The 14,203-nt window shown below is 44.3% G+C and overlaps 1 protein-coding gene across 1 annotated transcript in view; it reads left to right on the forward strand.

Moving 5' to 3' along the window:
* LOC110506309 (hyaluronan and proteoglycan link protein 4-like) overlaps window positions 1–13,813 on the forward strand; it is a 36,559-nt gene extending 22,746 nt beyond the window's left edge. Inside the window, exons 4-5 of the mRNA XM_021585878.3 lie at window positions 10,454–10,756; window positions 12,335–13,813. Of these exons, the coding sequence (XP_021441553.2) occupies window positions 10,454–10,756; window positions 12,335–12,717 (686 nt within the window). The 3' untranslated portion in view covers window positions 12,718–13,813. The remainder of the gene's footprint in view (window positions 1–10,453; window positions 10,757–12,334) is intronic.
* Window positions 13,814–14,203: the final 390 nt, after the last annotated feature.

Genomic DNA, 14,203 nt, shown 5'->3' on the forward strand with positions numbered 1-14,203 from the left:
CCAATCTCTCCAAAAGAATGTGGTGATCGATGGTATCTCAAGCAGCACTAAAGTCTAGGAGCACGAGGACAGATGGAGAGCCTCGGTCTGACGCCATTAAAAGGTAATTTACCACCTTCACAAGTGCAGTCTCAGTGCTATGATGGGGTCTAAAACCAGACTGAATCATTTTGTTTACATTGTTTGTCTTCAGGAAGGCAGTGAGTTGCTGCCAACAGCTTTTTCAATTTCTTTTGAGAGGAATGGGAGATTCCATAGTTTTAAAAATATTTTCTGGGTCAAGGTTTGGCTTTTTCCCACCTTTAGTGAGTTTGGTACACATCCGGTGGATAGAGAGACGTTTATTATGTTCAACATAGGAGGGCCAAGCACAGGAAGCAGCTCTTTCAGTAGCTTAGTTATGGGGTCCAGTATGCAGCTTTAAGGTTTAGAGGCCATGATTATTTTCATCATTGTGTCAAGAGATATTGTACTAAAACACTTGAGTGTCTCCCTTGATCCTAGGTCCTGGCAGAGTTGCAGACTCAGGACAACTGAGCTTTGGAGGAATACGCAGATTTAAAGAGGAGTCCTTAATTTGCTTTCTAATGATCATGACCTTTTCCTCAAAGAAGTTCATGAATTTCTTACTGCTGAAGTGAAAGCCATCCTCTCTTGGGGAATGCTGCTTTTTAGTTAGCTTTGCGACAGTATCAAAAACCAATTTTGTATTGTTCTTATTTTCCTCAATTAAGTTGGAGAAATAGGAAGATCGAGCAGCAGTGAGGGCTCTTCAATACTGCACGGTACTGTCTTTCCAAGCTAGTCGGAAGACTTCCAGTTTGGTGTGGCACCATTTCCATTCCAATTTTCTGGAAGCTTGCTTCAGAGCTCGGGTATTTTCTGTATACCAGAGAGCTAGTTTCTTATGACAAATGTTTTTAGTTTTTATGGGTGCAACTGCATCTAGGGTATTGCGCAAGGTTAAATTGAGTTCCTCAGTTAGGTGGTTAACTGATTTTTGTCCTCTGACGTCCTTGGGTAGGCAGAGGGAGTATGGAAGGGCATCAAGGAATCTTTGGGTTGTCTGAGAATTTATAGCACGACTTTTGATGCTCCTTGGTTGGGGTCTGAGCAGATTATTTGTTGTGATTGCAAACGTAATAAAATGGTGGTCCGATAGTCCAGGATTATGAGGAAAGACATTAAGATCCACAACATCTATTCCATGGGACAAAACTAGGTCCAGAGTATGACTGTGGCAGTGAGTAGGTCCGGAGACATGTTGGACAAAACCCACTGAGTCGATGATGGCTCCGAAAGTCTTTTGGAGTGGGTCTGTGGACTTCTCCATGTGACTATTAAAGTCACCAAAAATGTGATTATTATCTGCTATGACTACAAGGTCAGATAGGAATTCAGGGAACTCAGTGAGGAACGCTGTATATGGCCCAGGAGGCCTGTAAACAGTAGCCTTAAAAAGTGATTGAGTAGGCTGCATAGATTTCATGACTAGAAGCTCAAAAGACAAAAACGTATTTTATTTTTTTTGTAAATTGACATTTTCTATAGTAAATGTTAGCAACACCTCTGCCTTTGCGGGATGCGCGGGGTATATGGTCACTAGTGTAACCAGGAGGTGAGGCCTCATTTAACACAGTCAATTCATCAGGCTTAAACCATGTTTCAGTCAGGCCAATCACATCAAGATTATGATCAGTGATTAGTTCATTGACTATAACTGCCTTGGAAGTGAGGGATTTAACATTAAGTAGCCCTATTTTGAGATGTGAGGTATCACGATCTCTTTCAATAATGGCAGGAATGGAGGAGGTCTTTATTCTAGTGAGATTGCTAAGGTGAACACCGCCATGTTTAGTTTTGCCCAACCATGGTCGAGGCACAGATACCGTCTCAATGGGGATAGCTGAGCTGACTACACTGACTGTGCTAGTGGCAGACTCCACTATGCTGGCAGGCTGGCTAACAGCCTGCTGCCTGGCCTGCACCCTATTTCATTGTGGAGCTAGGGGAGTTAGAGCCCTGTCTATGTTCGTAGATACGATGAGAGCACCCCTCCAGCTAGGATGGAGTCCGTCACTCCTCAACAGGCCAGGCTTTGTCCTGTTTGTGGGTGAGTCCCAGAAAGAGGGCCAATTATCTACAAATTCTATCTTTTGGGAGGGGCAAAAAACAGTTTTCAACCAACGATTGAGTTGTGAGACTGCTGTAGAGCTCATCACTCCCCCTAACCGGGTGGGGGCCAGAGACAATTACTCAATGCCGACACATCTTTCTAGCTGATTTACACGCTGAAGCTATTTTGGACTTGGTGACCTCTGACTCTTTCATTACACAACGAGTAATGATAACTTGGCTATATACACAGGGTACCAGTACCGAGTTGATGTGCAGGGGTACGAGGTAATTGAGGTCGACATGTACATATACAGTGCCTTGCGAAAGTATTCGCCCCCCTTGAACTTTGCGACCTTTTGCCACATTTCAGGCTTCAAACATAAAGATATAAAACTGTATTTTTTTGTGAAGAATCAACAACAAGTGGGACACAATCATGAAGTGGAACGACATTTATTGGATGTTTCAAACTTTTTTAACAAATAAAAAACTGAAAAATTGGGCGTGCAAAATTATTCAGCCCCTTTACTTTCAGTGCAGCAAACTCTCTCCAGAGGTTCAGTGAGGATCTCTGAATGATCCAATGTTGACCTAAATGACTAATGATGATAAATACAATCCACCTGTGTGTAATCAAGTCTCCGTATAAATGCACCTGCACTGTGATAGTCTCAGAGGTCCGTTAAAAGCGCAGAGAGCATCATGAAGAACAAGGAACACGCCAGGCAGGTCCGAGATACTGTTGTGAAGAAGTTTAAAGCCGGATTTGGATACAAAAAGATTTCCCAAGCTTTAAACATCCCAAGGAGCACTGTGCAAGCGATAATATTGAAATGGAAGGAGTATCAGACCACTGCAAATCTACCAAGACCTGGCCGTCCCTCTAAACTTTCAGCTCATACAAGGAGAAGACTGATCAGATGCGGGCCAAGAGGCCCTTGATCACTCTGGATGAACTGCAGAGATCTACAGCTGAGGTGGGAGACTCTGTCCATAGGACAACAATCAGTCGTACATTGCACAAATCTGGCCTTTATGGAAGAGTGGCAAGAAGAAAGCCATTTCTTAAAGATATCCATAAAAAGTGTAGTTTAAAGTTTGCCACAAGCCACCTGGGAGACACACCAAACATGTGGAAGAAGGTGCTCTGGTCAGATGAAACCAAAATTGAACTTTTTGGCAACAATGCAAAACGTTATGTTTGGCGTAAAAGCAACACAGCTCATCAGCCTGAACACACCATCCCCACTGTCAAACATGGTGGTGGCAGCATCATGGTTTGGGCCTGCTTTTCTTCAGCAGGGACAGGGAAGATGGTTAAAATTGATGGGAAGATGGATGGAGCCAAATACGGGACCATTCTGGAAGAAAACCTGATGGAGTCTGCAAAAGACCTGAGCCTGGGACGGAGATTTGTCTTCCAACAAGACAATGATCCAAAACATAAAGCAAAATCTACAATGGAATGGTTCAAAAATGAGCATATCCAGGTGTTAGAATGGCCAAGTCAAAGTCCAGACCTGAATCCAATCGAGAATCTGTGGAAAGAACTGAAAACTGCTGTTCACAAATGCTCTCCATCCAACCTCACTGAGCTCGAGCTGTTTTGCAAGGAGGAATGGGAAAAACTGATAGAGACATACCCCAAGCGACTTACAGCTGTAATCACAGCAAAAGGTGGCGCTACAAAGTATTAACTTAAGGGGGCTGAATAATTTTGCACGCCCAATTTTTCAGTTTTTGATTTGTTAAAAAAGTTTGAAATATCCAATAAATGTCGTTCCACTTCATGATTGTGTCCCACTTGTTGTTGATTCTTCACAAAAAAATACAGTTTTATATATTTATGTTTGAAGCCTGAAATGTGGCAAAAGGTCGCAAAGTTCAAGGGGGCCGAATACTTTCGCAAGGCACTGTATGTAGGGATAAAGAGACTAGGCAACAGGATAAATAATAAACGGTAGCAGCAGTGTATGTCATGAGTCGAAAGAGTTAGTGCAAAAGGGGTCAATGCAGATAGTCTGGATAGATGTTGGTTAACTATTTAACTAGCAGTCTTATGGCTTGGGGGTAGAAGCTGTTCAGGGTCCTGGGGGTAGAAGCTGTTACCTACAATGGTGCCGAAGGAGATGGCTGCCATTTTACGATCCCGTAACCAATTGTGTTATTTTGTACATAATGTTTCTGCCACCGTGTCTTATGACCGAAAAGAGCTTCTTGATATCAGGGCAGCGATTACTCACCCCGTTCTTGAGGAAATCTTCTTCTTCAACAAGTCAGATGGGAAGGATTTACTCCAGACACCCGACAAGGCCCTCATCCCCGTCATTCGTAGAAGGAAAAGACGGAGGTATATCATGGACGACGGTCCGGGTGCCTTGTAAGGATCCGTCGCCGAGAGGGTAATCTACCTTCATAATCGATAATAAAATAGACAAACTATGATCATGTATATATCCTACCAACGGTACATTAAAACTGTAATGTATTATGTTTCACCGAGTCGTGGCTGAACGAAAACATGATTAACATAGAGCTGGCGGGTTTTAAGCTTTTCCGGCAGGATAGTATAGCGGCCTCTGGTAAGACAATGGGAGGCGGCCTATGCATATTTGTAAACAACAGCTGTTGCACAAAATCTAAGGAAGTCTCGAGGTTTTGCTCGCCTGAGGTAGAGAATCTCATGATAAGCTGTAGACCACACAATTAACCAAGAGAGTTTACATCTATATTTTTCATAGCTGTCTGTTTACCACTGCAGACCGATGCTGGCACTAAGACCGCACTCAATGAGCTGTATACTCAAATCAGTTTTACCTCATTTCTATCAGCATGTTAAATATGCAATCAGAGGGGAAACACTCTAGACCACCTTTACTCCACACACAGAGATGCATACAAAGCTCTCCCTCGCCCTCTATGGCAAATCTGACCATTATTCCTGATTACAAGCAAAAACTAAAGTAGGAAGCACCAGTGACTCGGTCAATAAGAAAGTGGTCAGATGAAGCAGATGCTAAGCTACAGGACTGTTTTGCTAGCACAAACTGGAATATGTTCCAGGATTCTTCTGATAACATTGAGGAGTACACCACATCAGTCACTGACTTCATCAATAAGTGCATTGATGATGCCGTCCCCACAGTGACCGTACGTACATAACCAAACAAGGCAACATCCGCACTGCCGCTTTCAAGGAGCGGGACTCTAAACCAGAAGCCTATAGGAAATCCCGCTATGCCCTCGACGAACTGTCAAACAGGCAAAGCGTCAATACAAGACTAACATTGAATCGTACTACACCGGCTCTGACGCTCATCGGATGTGGCAGGGCTTGAAACTATTACAGACTACAAAGGGAAACACAATAAGAAAGTGGCCAGTGACACGAACCTACCAGATGAGCTAGTGTTACTTGCCTCACTTCAAGGCAAGTAACACTGAAACATGCATGAGAGCACCAACCGCTCCGGGATGACTGTGTGATCACGCTCTCCATAGCCGATGTGAATAAGACCTTTAAACAGGTCAACATTCACAAGGCCACAGGGCCAGACACATAACAGACACATAACCAGGACGTGTATTGCGAGCAGGTGCTGACCAACTGGCAAGTCTCTTCACTGACTGAGTTTATTTTTCTTCACCTTTTTTTAACTAGGCAAGTCAGTTAAGAACAAATTCTTATTTTCAATGACGGCCTAGGAACAGTGGGTTATCTGCCTAAATGACTACCGACCCGTAGCACTCACATCTGTAGCCATGAAATGCTTTGAAAGGCTGGTCATGGCTCACATCATCACCATTATCCCGGAAACCCTAGACCACATATGTCAGAGTCAAGGCCCGCGGGCCACATCCGGCCCGCAAGAAGGTTTTTTACGGCCCCTGGGATGATCTTGATTTATTATTAGAACCGGCCCGCAGCAAGCCGGCAGCCCGCAGATCTTTTACACGCACCAATACTACATTTCCCACAATGCAAAGGTGACGCACCGAGCAGTAGGCTGCTTCATTTCAATATTTATTGGCACAGCAGTCGTCAGCATCACAGTAAAATTAACTTTCAGATACCCATCAAAAATGGCAAAACGGAAGGTGGATACTGAGAACCGGGGGTTTCAAACAAGGTGGGAGTCGGAGTATATGTTCACGAAGGTAGCTGGAAAACCTGTGTGTCTTCTGTGTGGAGAAAGTGTGGCGGTACTGAAAGAGTATAATCTGAGACGACATTATGAAACGAAACACGCGGACACACACGCGGACGCAACTGTCAAGGCCAGTTTTATTTTGGCAGAAGAGATCGCTAAATCAGCCCGGCCATTTACGGAGGGGGATTTCATCAAAAACTGCATGATTAAAGTTTGTGACGAAGTTTGCCCAGAAAAAAGGCAACTCTTTTTAAATGTGAGTCTGAGCAGAAACACCATTGCCGAGAGAGTAGACCAGTTGTCCATCAATCTAAAAGAGCAGCTTGTGAAAAAGGGAAAAGATTTTATTGCATATTCCTTGGCTGTGGATGAGAGCACCGACATTTCTGACATTGCCCAGTTGTCAATTTTCATCCGCGGAGTGGACTCCAACCTAAGCGTGACAGAGGAGTTTTTGGCTTTACGTCCTATGCATGGCACAACTACGGGGCATGATTTGTATGAAGAGGTGTCAAGATGTGTAAATGAGATGGAGCTGCCTTGGGAAAAACTCGTGGGTTTGACAACCGACGGAGCACCTGCGATGTGTGGACACAGGAGCGGACTGGTGGCGAAGATACGGGAAAAGATGCAAGAGGAAAACGCGACAGGTGAGCTGACAGCTTATCATTGTATCATACACCAGGAAGCGTTGTGCGGTAAAGCCTTGAAAATGGAGCATGTAATGAGCATCATCACGCGCACAGTTAACTTTATCAGAGCCAAAGGTTTGAATCACCGCCAGTTCAAGGCATTTCTGACGGAGTTAGAAACGGAGCATGGTGATTTGCCTTATCACACAGAGGTGCGATGGCTAAGCCAGGGAAAGGTGCTTCAAAGATGTTTCGAGCTTCGTGAGGAGATTTGTCTGTTCTTGGACAGCAAAGGGAAAGACACAACACAACTCCGAGACGAAATGTTTCTGTGTGAAATGGCTTTTCTGTGTGACATTACGAGTCATCTGAATGCAATAAACTTGCAGCTGCAGGGTCGGGATCGTGTCATCTCTGATATGTACAGTACAGTGAAGGCATTTAAAACCAAACTGACTCTGTGGGAGACGCAGATGCGGAAAGAAAATTTGAGCCACTTTCCCAGCTGCCAGACCATGAAAGAGAAGCTCTCTACCAGTGCGTTCCCGAGCACACAGTTGGCTGATAAAATAGGTATGCTTGCCGCTGACTTTCGACGCCGATTTGCTGACTTTGAAGCACAAAAAAGCAGGTTGGAACTGCTCGGTAACCCATTTGCTGTTGACGTGGAAAGCTCACCACCAAACCTCCAAATGGAGTTGATTGACCTCCAATGCAATGATGCACTGAGGGCAAAATATGCGGCAGTGGGTGCTGCGGAGTTCGCCCGTTTCCTCCCCGGCACAATGCCCCAGCTGCGCATCCAGGCTGCTCAAACGTTGTCTATGTTTGGCAGCACATACCTGTGTGAACAACTGTTTTCTTTGATGAACCTGAACAAAACATCACACAGAAGTCGACTTACTGCTGAACACCTCCACTCAATTCTGAGGATTTCTTCAGCTCAGAGCCTTACCCCGAACATTGATGAACTTGTGGAAAAGATGGGACACCACCAAGTATCACCCTCAACCTCAAACAAGTGAACATTACTGTGCAATCACATATTTAGAGTTTTTACTCAGTTCAAGTTTAAAAGTTAAAATTTAATATTTGTTTTCACTGCATGTTACTTCTCCTTAAACAAAGTGTTGTTTTTGATTAATAGATTTTTGCACTTTATTTTTTTGTATTTCAATCCAATTATATTTTAAAAATATTTCAGTTGAGTGGATGATAGAAAATTGCTATTATTGTTTTTTCTTTGAAGTAAATTTAGCCCACTTTTGCTAAAATAGAAAATATAGTCTACTGATGGTGCCTTGAATACCGGTTTCTTTCATTTAATGTTCATGTTATGGGGATATTTATATAAAGGAAATTTGTCTTTTGTGTCTGTTGAAAATTAAAGATTACTGACAGAGCCATAAGAAAATATTGCTTTATTTATCTGATCATATTGTAATATATTTGTTAGGTTTTCAGTAGGTTCAATTAGGTTCACTAGACTATATGCGTCATTTAAAAATTTTTCAATGAACATTCGAACAGTCCGGCCCTCGTCTTGTAGCTGATTTTTTTATTTGGCCCTCCGTCCATTTGACTTTGACACCCCTGCCCTAGACCCACTCCAATTTGAATAATACCCAAACAGATCCACAGATGACGCAATCTCTATTGCACTCAACACTGCCCTTTCCCACCTGGACAAAAGGAACACCTATGTGAGAATGTCATTCATTGACTTCAGTCTAGCGTTCAACACCATAGTGCCCTCAAAGCTCATCACTAAGCTAAGGATTCTGGGACTAAACACCTCCCTCTGCAACTGGATCCTGGGCCGCCCCCAGGTGGTAAGGGTAGGGAACAACACAGCCGCCACACTGATCCTCAACACGGGGGCCCCTCAGGGGTGCGTACTCAGCCCCCTCCTATTCTCCCTGTTCACTCATGACTGCACGGCCAGGCGCGACTCCAACACCATCATCAAGTTTGCCGATGACACAACAGTGGTAGAGCTGATCACCCAAAATGATGAGTCAGCATATAGGGAAGAGGTCAGAGACCTTGCCGGGTGGTGCCAGGACACCAACCTCTCCCTCCCCGTGATCAAGACAAAGGAGATGATTGTGGACTACAGGAGAAGGAGGACCGAGCACGCCCCTATTCTCATCAACAGGGCTGTAGTGGAACAGGTTGAGAGCTTCAAGTTCCTTGGTGTCCATATCACCAACAAATGATCATGGTCCAAACAAACCAATATAGTCGTGAAGAGGGCATGACAAAGCCTACTCCCCCTCAGGAGACTGAAAAGATTTGGCATGGGTCCTCAGATCTTCAAAAGGTTCTACAGCTGCAACATCGAGAGCATTCTGACTGGTTGCATCACTGCCTGGTATGGCAACTGCTCGCCTCACAAGGCGGCAGGGAAGCCTAGTGGTTAGAGCTTTGGACTAGTAACCGGAAGGTTGCAAGTTCAAATCCCCGAGCTGACAAGGTACAAATCTGTCGTTCTGCCCCTGAACAGGCAGTTAACCAACTTTTCCTAGGCCATCATTGAAAATAAGAATTTGTTCTTAACTGACTTACCTAGTTAAATAAAGGTAAACATTTTTTTTTAAAAGGCACTACAGAGGGTATTGCGTATGGCCCAGTACATCACTGGGGCCAAGCTTCCTGCCACCCAGGACCTCTATATCAAGCAGTCAGAGGAAGGCCCTAAAAATTGTCTAAGACTCCAGCCACCCCAGTCATAGACTGTTCTCTCTACTACCGCACGGTAGGCGGTACTGGAGCGCCAAGTCTAGGTGCAAGAGGCTTCTAAACAGCTTCTACCCCCAAGCCATAAGACTCCTGAACAGCTAATCAAAGGGCTCCCCAGACCCCCCTTTTACGCTGCTTCTACTCTCTGTTTATAATCTATGCATAGTCACTTTAACTCTACCTACATGTACATATTACCTCAATTACCTCAACTAACTGGTGCCCCCACACATTGACTCAGTACCGTTACCCCCTGTATATAGCCTCTCTTGTTATTTTACTGCTTCTGTTGAATTATTTTCAATTTATTTTACATTTTTTACTTTTTTTTTCACAACTTCTTAAAGCATTGTTGGTTAAGGGCTTGTATGTAAACATTTCACTGTAAGGTTGTAACTGTTGTATTCAGCGCATGTGACAAATAAAAAATTATTTTATTTTATTTGTTGGTTCTGTTGCACCAAGTCTGTTGGTTCCAGACTTGGTGCATCGCCATCGCTTGCCATGCGGTAGCAGAGAGAACAGTCTATGCCTTGGGTGACTGGAGTCTTTCACAATTTTGTAGGGCCTTCCTCTGACACCGCCTGGTATAGATGTCCTGGATGGCAGGGAGCTGTGCCCCAGTGATGTATTGGGCTTTACTCACTGCCCTCTGTAGCGGTTAGATGGGTTATGTGTAGTGTAAGACCTCAGTCAAAATGAAAAATGAAGTATTTGAAAATGTAACTGGCAGAATGGAGTTAGTGTTTTTCAGCTTTCACAACATGAGTAACTTGTCCTCATAGTTCAGTATCTCTCTCTCTCCTCCAGGCGTGGTGTTCCCATACTACCCACGGGTGGGGCGCTACAAGCTGAATTACCACCAGGCTGAGGACGTGTGTAAGGAGCAGGATGCCATCCTGGCCTCCCATGCCCAGCTCCACAAGGCCTGGCTAGAGGGCCTGGACTGGTGCAACGCAGGCTGGCTGGAGGACGGCTCCGTCCAGTACCCCATCTCCCACCCCCGGGACCAGTGTGGCCGCAAGGACACCCCTGCAGGGGTACGCAACTACGGCTACAGACACAAAGAGGATGAGCGCTACGATGCTTTCTGTTTCACCTCCAACCTCAATGGTGAGTGTGTGGTGTGTGTGGGGTCCTTTCCATGCTTACTTTTTACTTTTCTTGAGCAGATGAGATATATTAACATTGATTGGTGACGGGTAGATTCCCCAGATATCTCTCCACTGTATTGCCTCTGCTCTGACTATACAGTGTTTTCAGATCTGTGCAGACGAAGGGAGGGAGATGAGGCAAGATGTATTGAGATGCAGCCAGAGTCCACAGCAGCGATAGGAGCCTGTCTCTGATCCCTGCCTGTGATCCCCTAACCTTGTGTTGATTCCGCCCTCTTAAAAGGGCCACAGGGGCTTCTAGCTGTGCTTTTATCTCCTCTCCTTTGATTTCCATCAACACTTCCACACAGTCGTGGCAGGGGAAGAAGCCTAGCCTGGTTCTATGGCTCAAAACAAATTTAGGAGCACTGCTGCTACACTGCTGCTCTACTGTACAAGAACTCATCATGACAGAATTATCCATCTGCTACCAGGGAATTGAAACATTCAATTTGGAGAATCTTGATTTATGGGTACAGCCGTTGAGTGCTACGGCAAGATTGTGACTCAGTCGGCAAAGAAATAACAACATTGGATGCATTCCGAAACAAAATAGATTTTCAATTTTTTTTCTTCTCCTGAGACCGAATAAAAGTAATGATTTTCTTCCTGTGAACATTAAAGTAAAAGTCATTTTGTCAACAATATCTGAGCATCTGCCTAGTTAAATAAAGATTAAATAAATCAAATTAAAACAAATCTGAACTAGAGAAGATAAAGTACACAGTAGCCATAGTCGAACATTAACCTGGTACTTCATAGTGGAGACCTAGCAGTCTCTTCATTGCAGTGAGTTAATTACAGTCAACAGACAGACTGGCCTGAGATGTGGGCTATCTTCAGGAGTAATGGTAGGGGATACTGTTGCACTGACCAGCTGGAAGATATTAACACAGTAGCCTTTGGGGAAATATGAGACAATATTCCTCCCTAACAGGCATCAGCCACATAAACAAACGCAAAATCGATAGCCAAGTGTAAGGCTGTTGGCAGCCGTTCTGTGGTAGAAAACTACCCTGTGTTTTCTAGGGTTGCTTTTTTATTTCTCTCTGTAAAAACTTAACTCAGCTTCATTTTAGCTCAAATACTTTCTGCAATCATGATTCCAATTCTGTAAATTCTGGTAGGCGAGAAGTCTTCCCAGTGCAAGATGAAAGTAGAAATTGAAGTATTTTACTGTCCACCGATGCTGTATTGCTTTTCGATTTTGAGCAGCTGCCCAGACGGATGTTTGGTTGATTAGAGATTGGGAACACATTCTACAGGCGAGGTATCAGACTGGTCTAGGCCATAAGAACTCAGGATCTCTCCCCTCAGGGAATCTGCTGCTGTCTCATGTGGTTCTCTGTCTTTATTTCTTTGTCTCACACCCCTGGCAATTTCTCTCCTTGTCTTTTCTGGCTCCCTCTGTCTGTTTCTCTCTTTGTCTTTGCCTTTGTCTTTGTCTCTCTCTCTCTCTCCCTCTCTTTCTCTCTCTCTCTCTCTCTCTCTCTCTATCTCTCTCTCTCTCTCTCTCCTCCCCTCCTCTCTCCTCCAGGTGAGGTGTATTTCCTGAAGCGTTTTAAGAAGGTTAACTATGCTGAGGCAGTGAAGGCGTGCCTGCGTGACAGCTCGGTGGTGGCCAAGGTGGGTCAGCTCTATGCTGCCTGGAAGATCCAGCTACTGGATCGCTGTGAGGCCGGCTGGCTGGAGGACGCAAGTATCCGCTACCCCATCGTCAACCCACGCACCCGCTGCGGAGGGCCCCAACCGGGGGTCCGCCACCTGGGCTTCCCCGACTTGAAGTTCCGGCTCTACGGGGTTTACTGCTTCCGCAAGAACCAAGAGAATGTTAATGTTGATGTAGTTAAGATGACACAGCGCCCAGGGAAGAGCAGCAAGGACATCCCCATGAACACCACTACCACCAGAAACATCTAGAGAGACTGAGACAAGGGTTTATTAGGATCACTGCTGCTACAACATAGCTCCATCCAATGCTTTAAAATAAACAATGTTGCTGAACATTACTGACAATACATGCTAATTTGCAGCAGGATTCACCAGAAAGAGCGTGGTTCAGTTAGGGGCGGAATCTTTATCTCCGTGATTTCTCTTGTCTTAAATGAGGTGGGAGTCACGTTGAGGTTGGTTTGTGCGTCCACCATTGTCTCAGAGAGGCTTAGCTAGTAAATGCATCAGATCATTATTTCCCAGGCACAAAAATTAAGGCCATTGTTTACTATGCGTCTATTAGAGACATGGAGAGAGACCACAGGCATGATGGGGGCTCAGACTTCACAGTGTGTTCTGTTCTCCATGTGGCTTCATTTCTGAAGGAAAAGGTCCTTTGCGAAAAGCACTCGACTTTAAGCAGTGCCAGCCGGAGAGAGTCACATTAATTAGCGGGCTGTGGAGACAGAGACAGATCATTTACTATGTCTGTCTGACTGTAATGAATGCAGCGCATTAAGCGAGCCCCTGATTAGCAGATACTGATGATAAGCTTTAAAACAGACTACTATCATGCCTAATCTATCTGCAAATGTTGCCTGGCATGGCAGAGCACTGCTTAGAGGTGCCCTTTGAGTTCTACTGCGCCCCCAGTCGTCCGCCTCTATCCGGTTGCCATGTTTGGGTAGAGCCATCTGAAACGTTTCTCCTCAGTAACTAAGTACTGGCAACCGTACCAGAGCTCAATAAACATAGTGAATGTTGCACTTTTAATTAGATATATTTTATGAGGAAATGGTTAGTCTATAGCAAGCATGTTTTACCTGGAGCTAATTTTAGTAACTGATGCTGATCTAACTGAACTTTGTTATAGCTGCTTTAATAGCTGCTTGATTACACCATGTTTCTATGCAGCCATGGCCATTGATTGCACTATTTGTTCAATTGTGAAAACCACAATTTAACTGTATCAGTCATTATCTTGATGTATGAATTGTATCTATAGCGAGGGCTATATGCTGAAGCTGTGATTCAAAAGTAATAAATTAGATCTTGACAATGTTGTTCATTAAAACTGATTCTGTGAGATGATGTTTTCGCATTTTCTCCATCTCTACTGTATCTTTTTATTTGGATTTATTTCACCTTTATTTAACCAGATAGGCTAGTTGAGAACAAGTTCTCATTTGCAACTGCGACCTGGCCAAGATATCTGGTCTGTGTGTTTCTGAGTAGCACTGTGAGTGCAGGCTTTAGTGGGAAAACACTTGGTGCACTGCCAATACAACAGAAGTGAACATGTCATTTCCATAGCAACAGTCTTAACAAGCCCATATCAAGTTTGAGGCAAACTAACAACATAAAACAATCATTCTGTTCAGTGATGAATTTGAGCAAAGCAAATTGGAATGATTATGAGTGCCCTGTAGCTACGTCCTCAGAAGCACAAACTTAAAGTATGTTGAGACATTTG

The sequence above is a fragment of the Oncorhynchus mykiss genome, chromosome 1 (genome assembly GCF_057628025.1).
Source record: "Oncorhynchus mykiss isolate SJ-2025 chromosome 1, ASM5762802v1, whole genome shotgun sequence".
NCBI classification, from domain to species: Eukaryota; Metazoa; Chordata; class Actinopteri; order Salmoniformes; family Salmonidae; genus Oncorhynchus; species Oncorhynchus mykiss.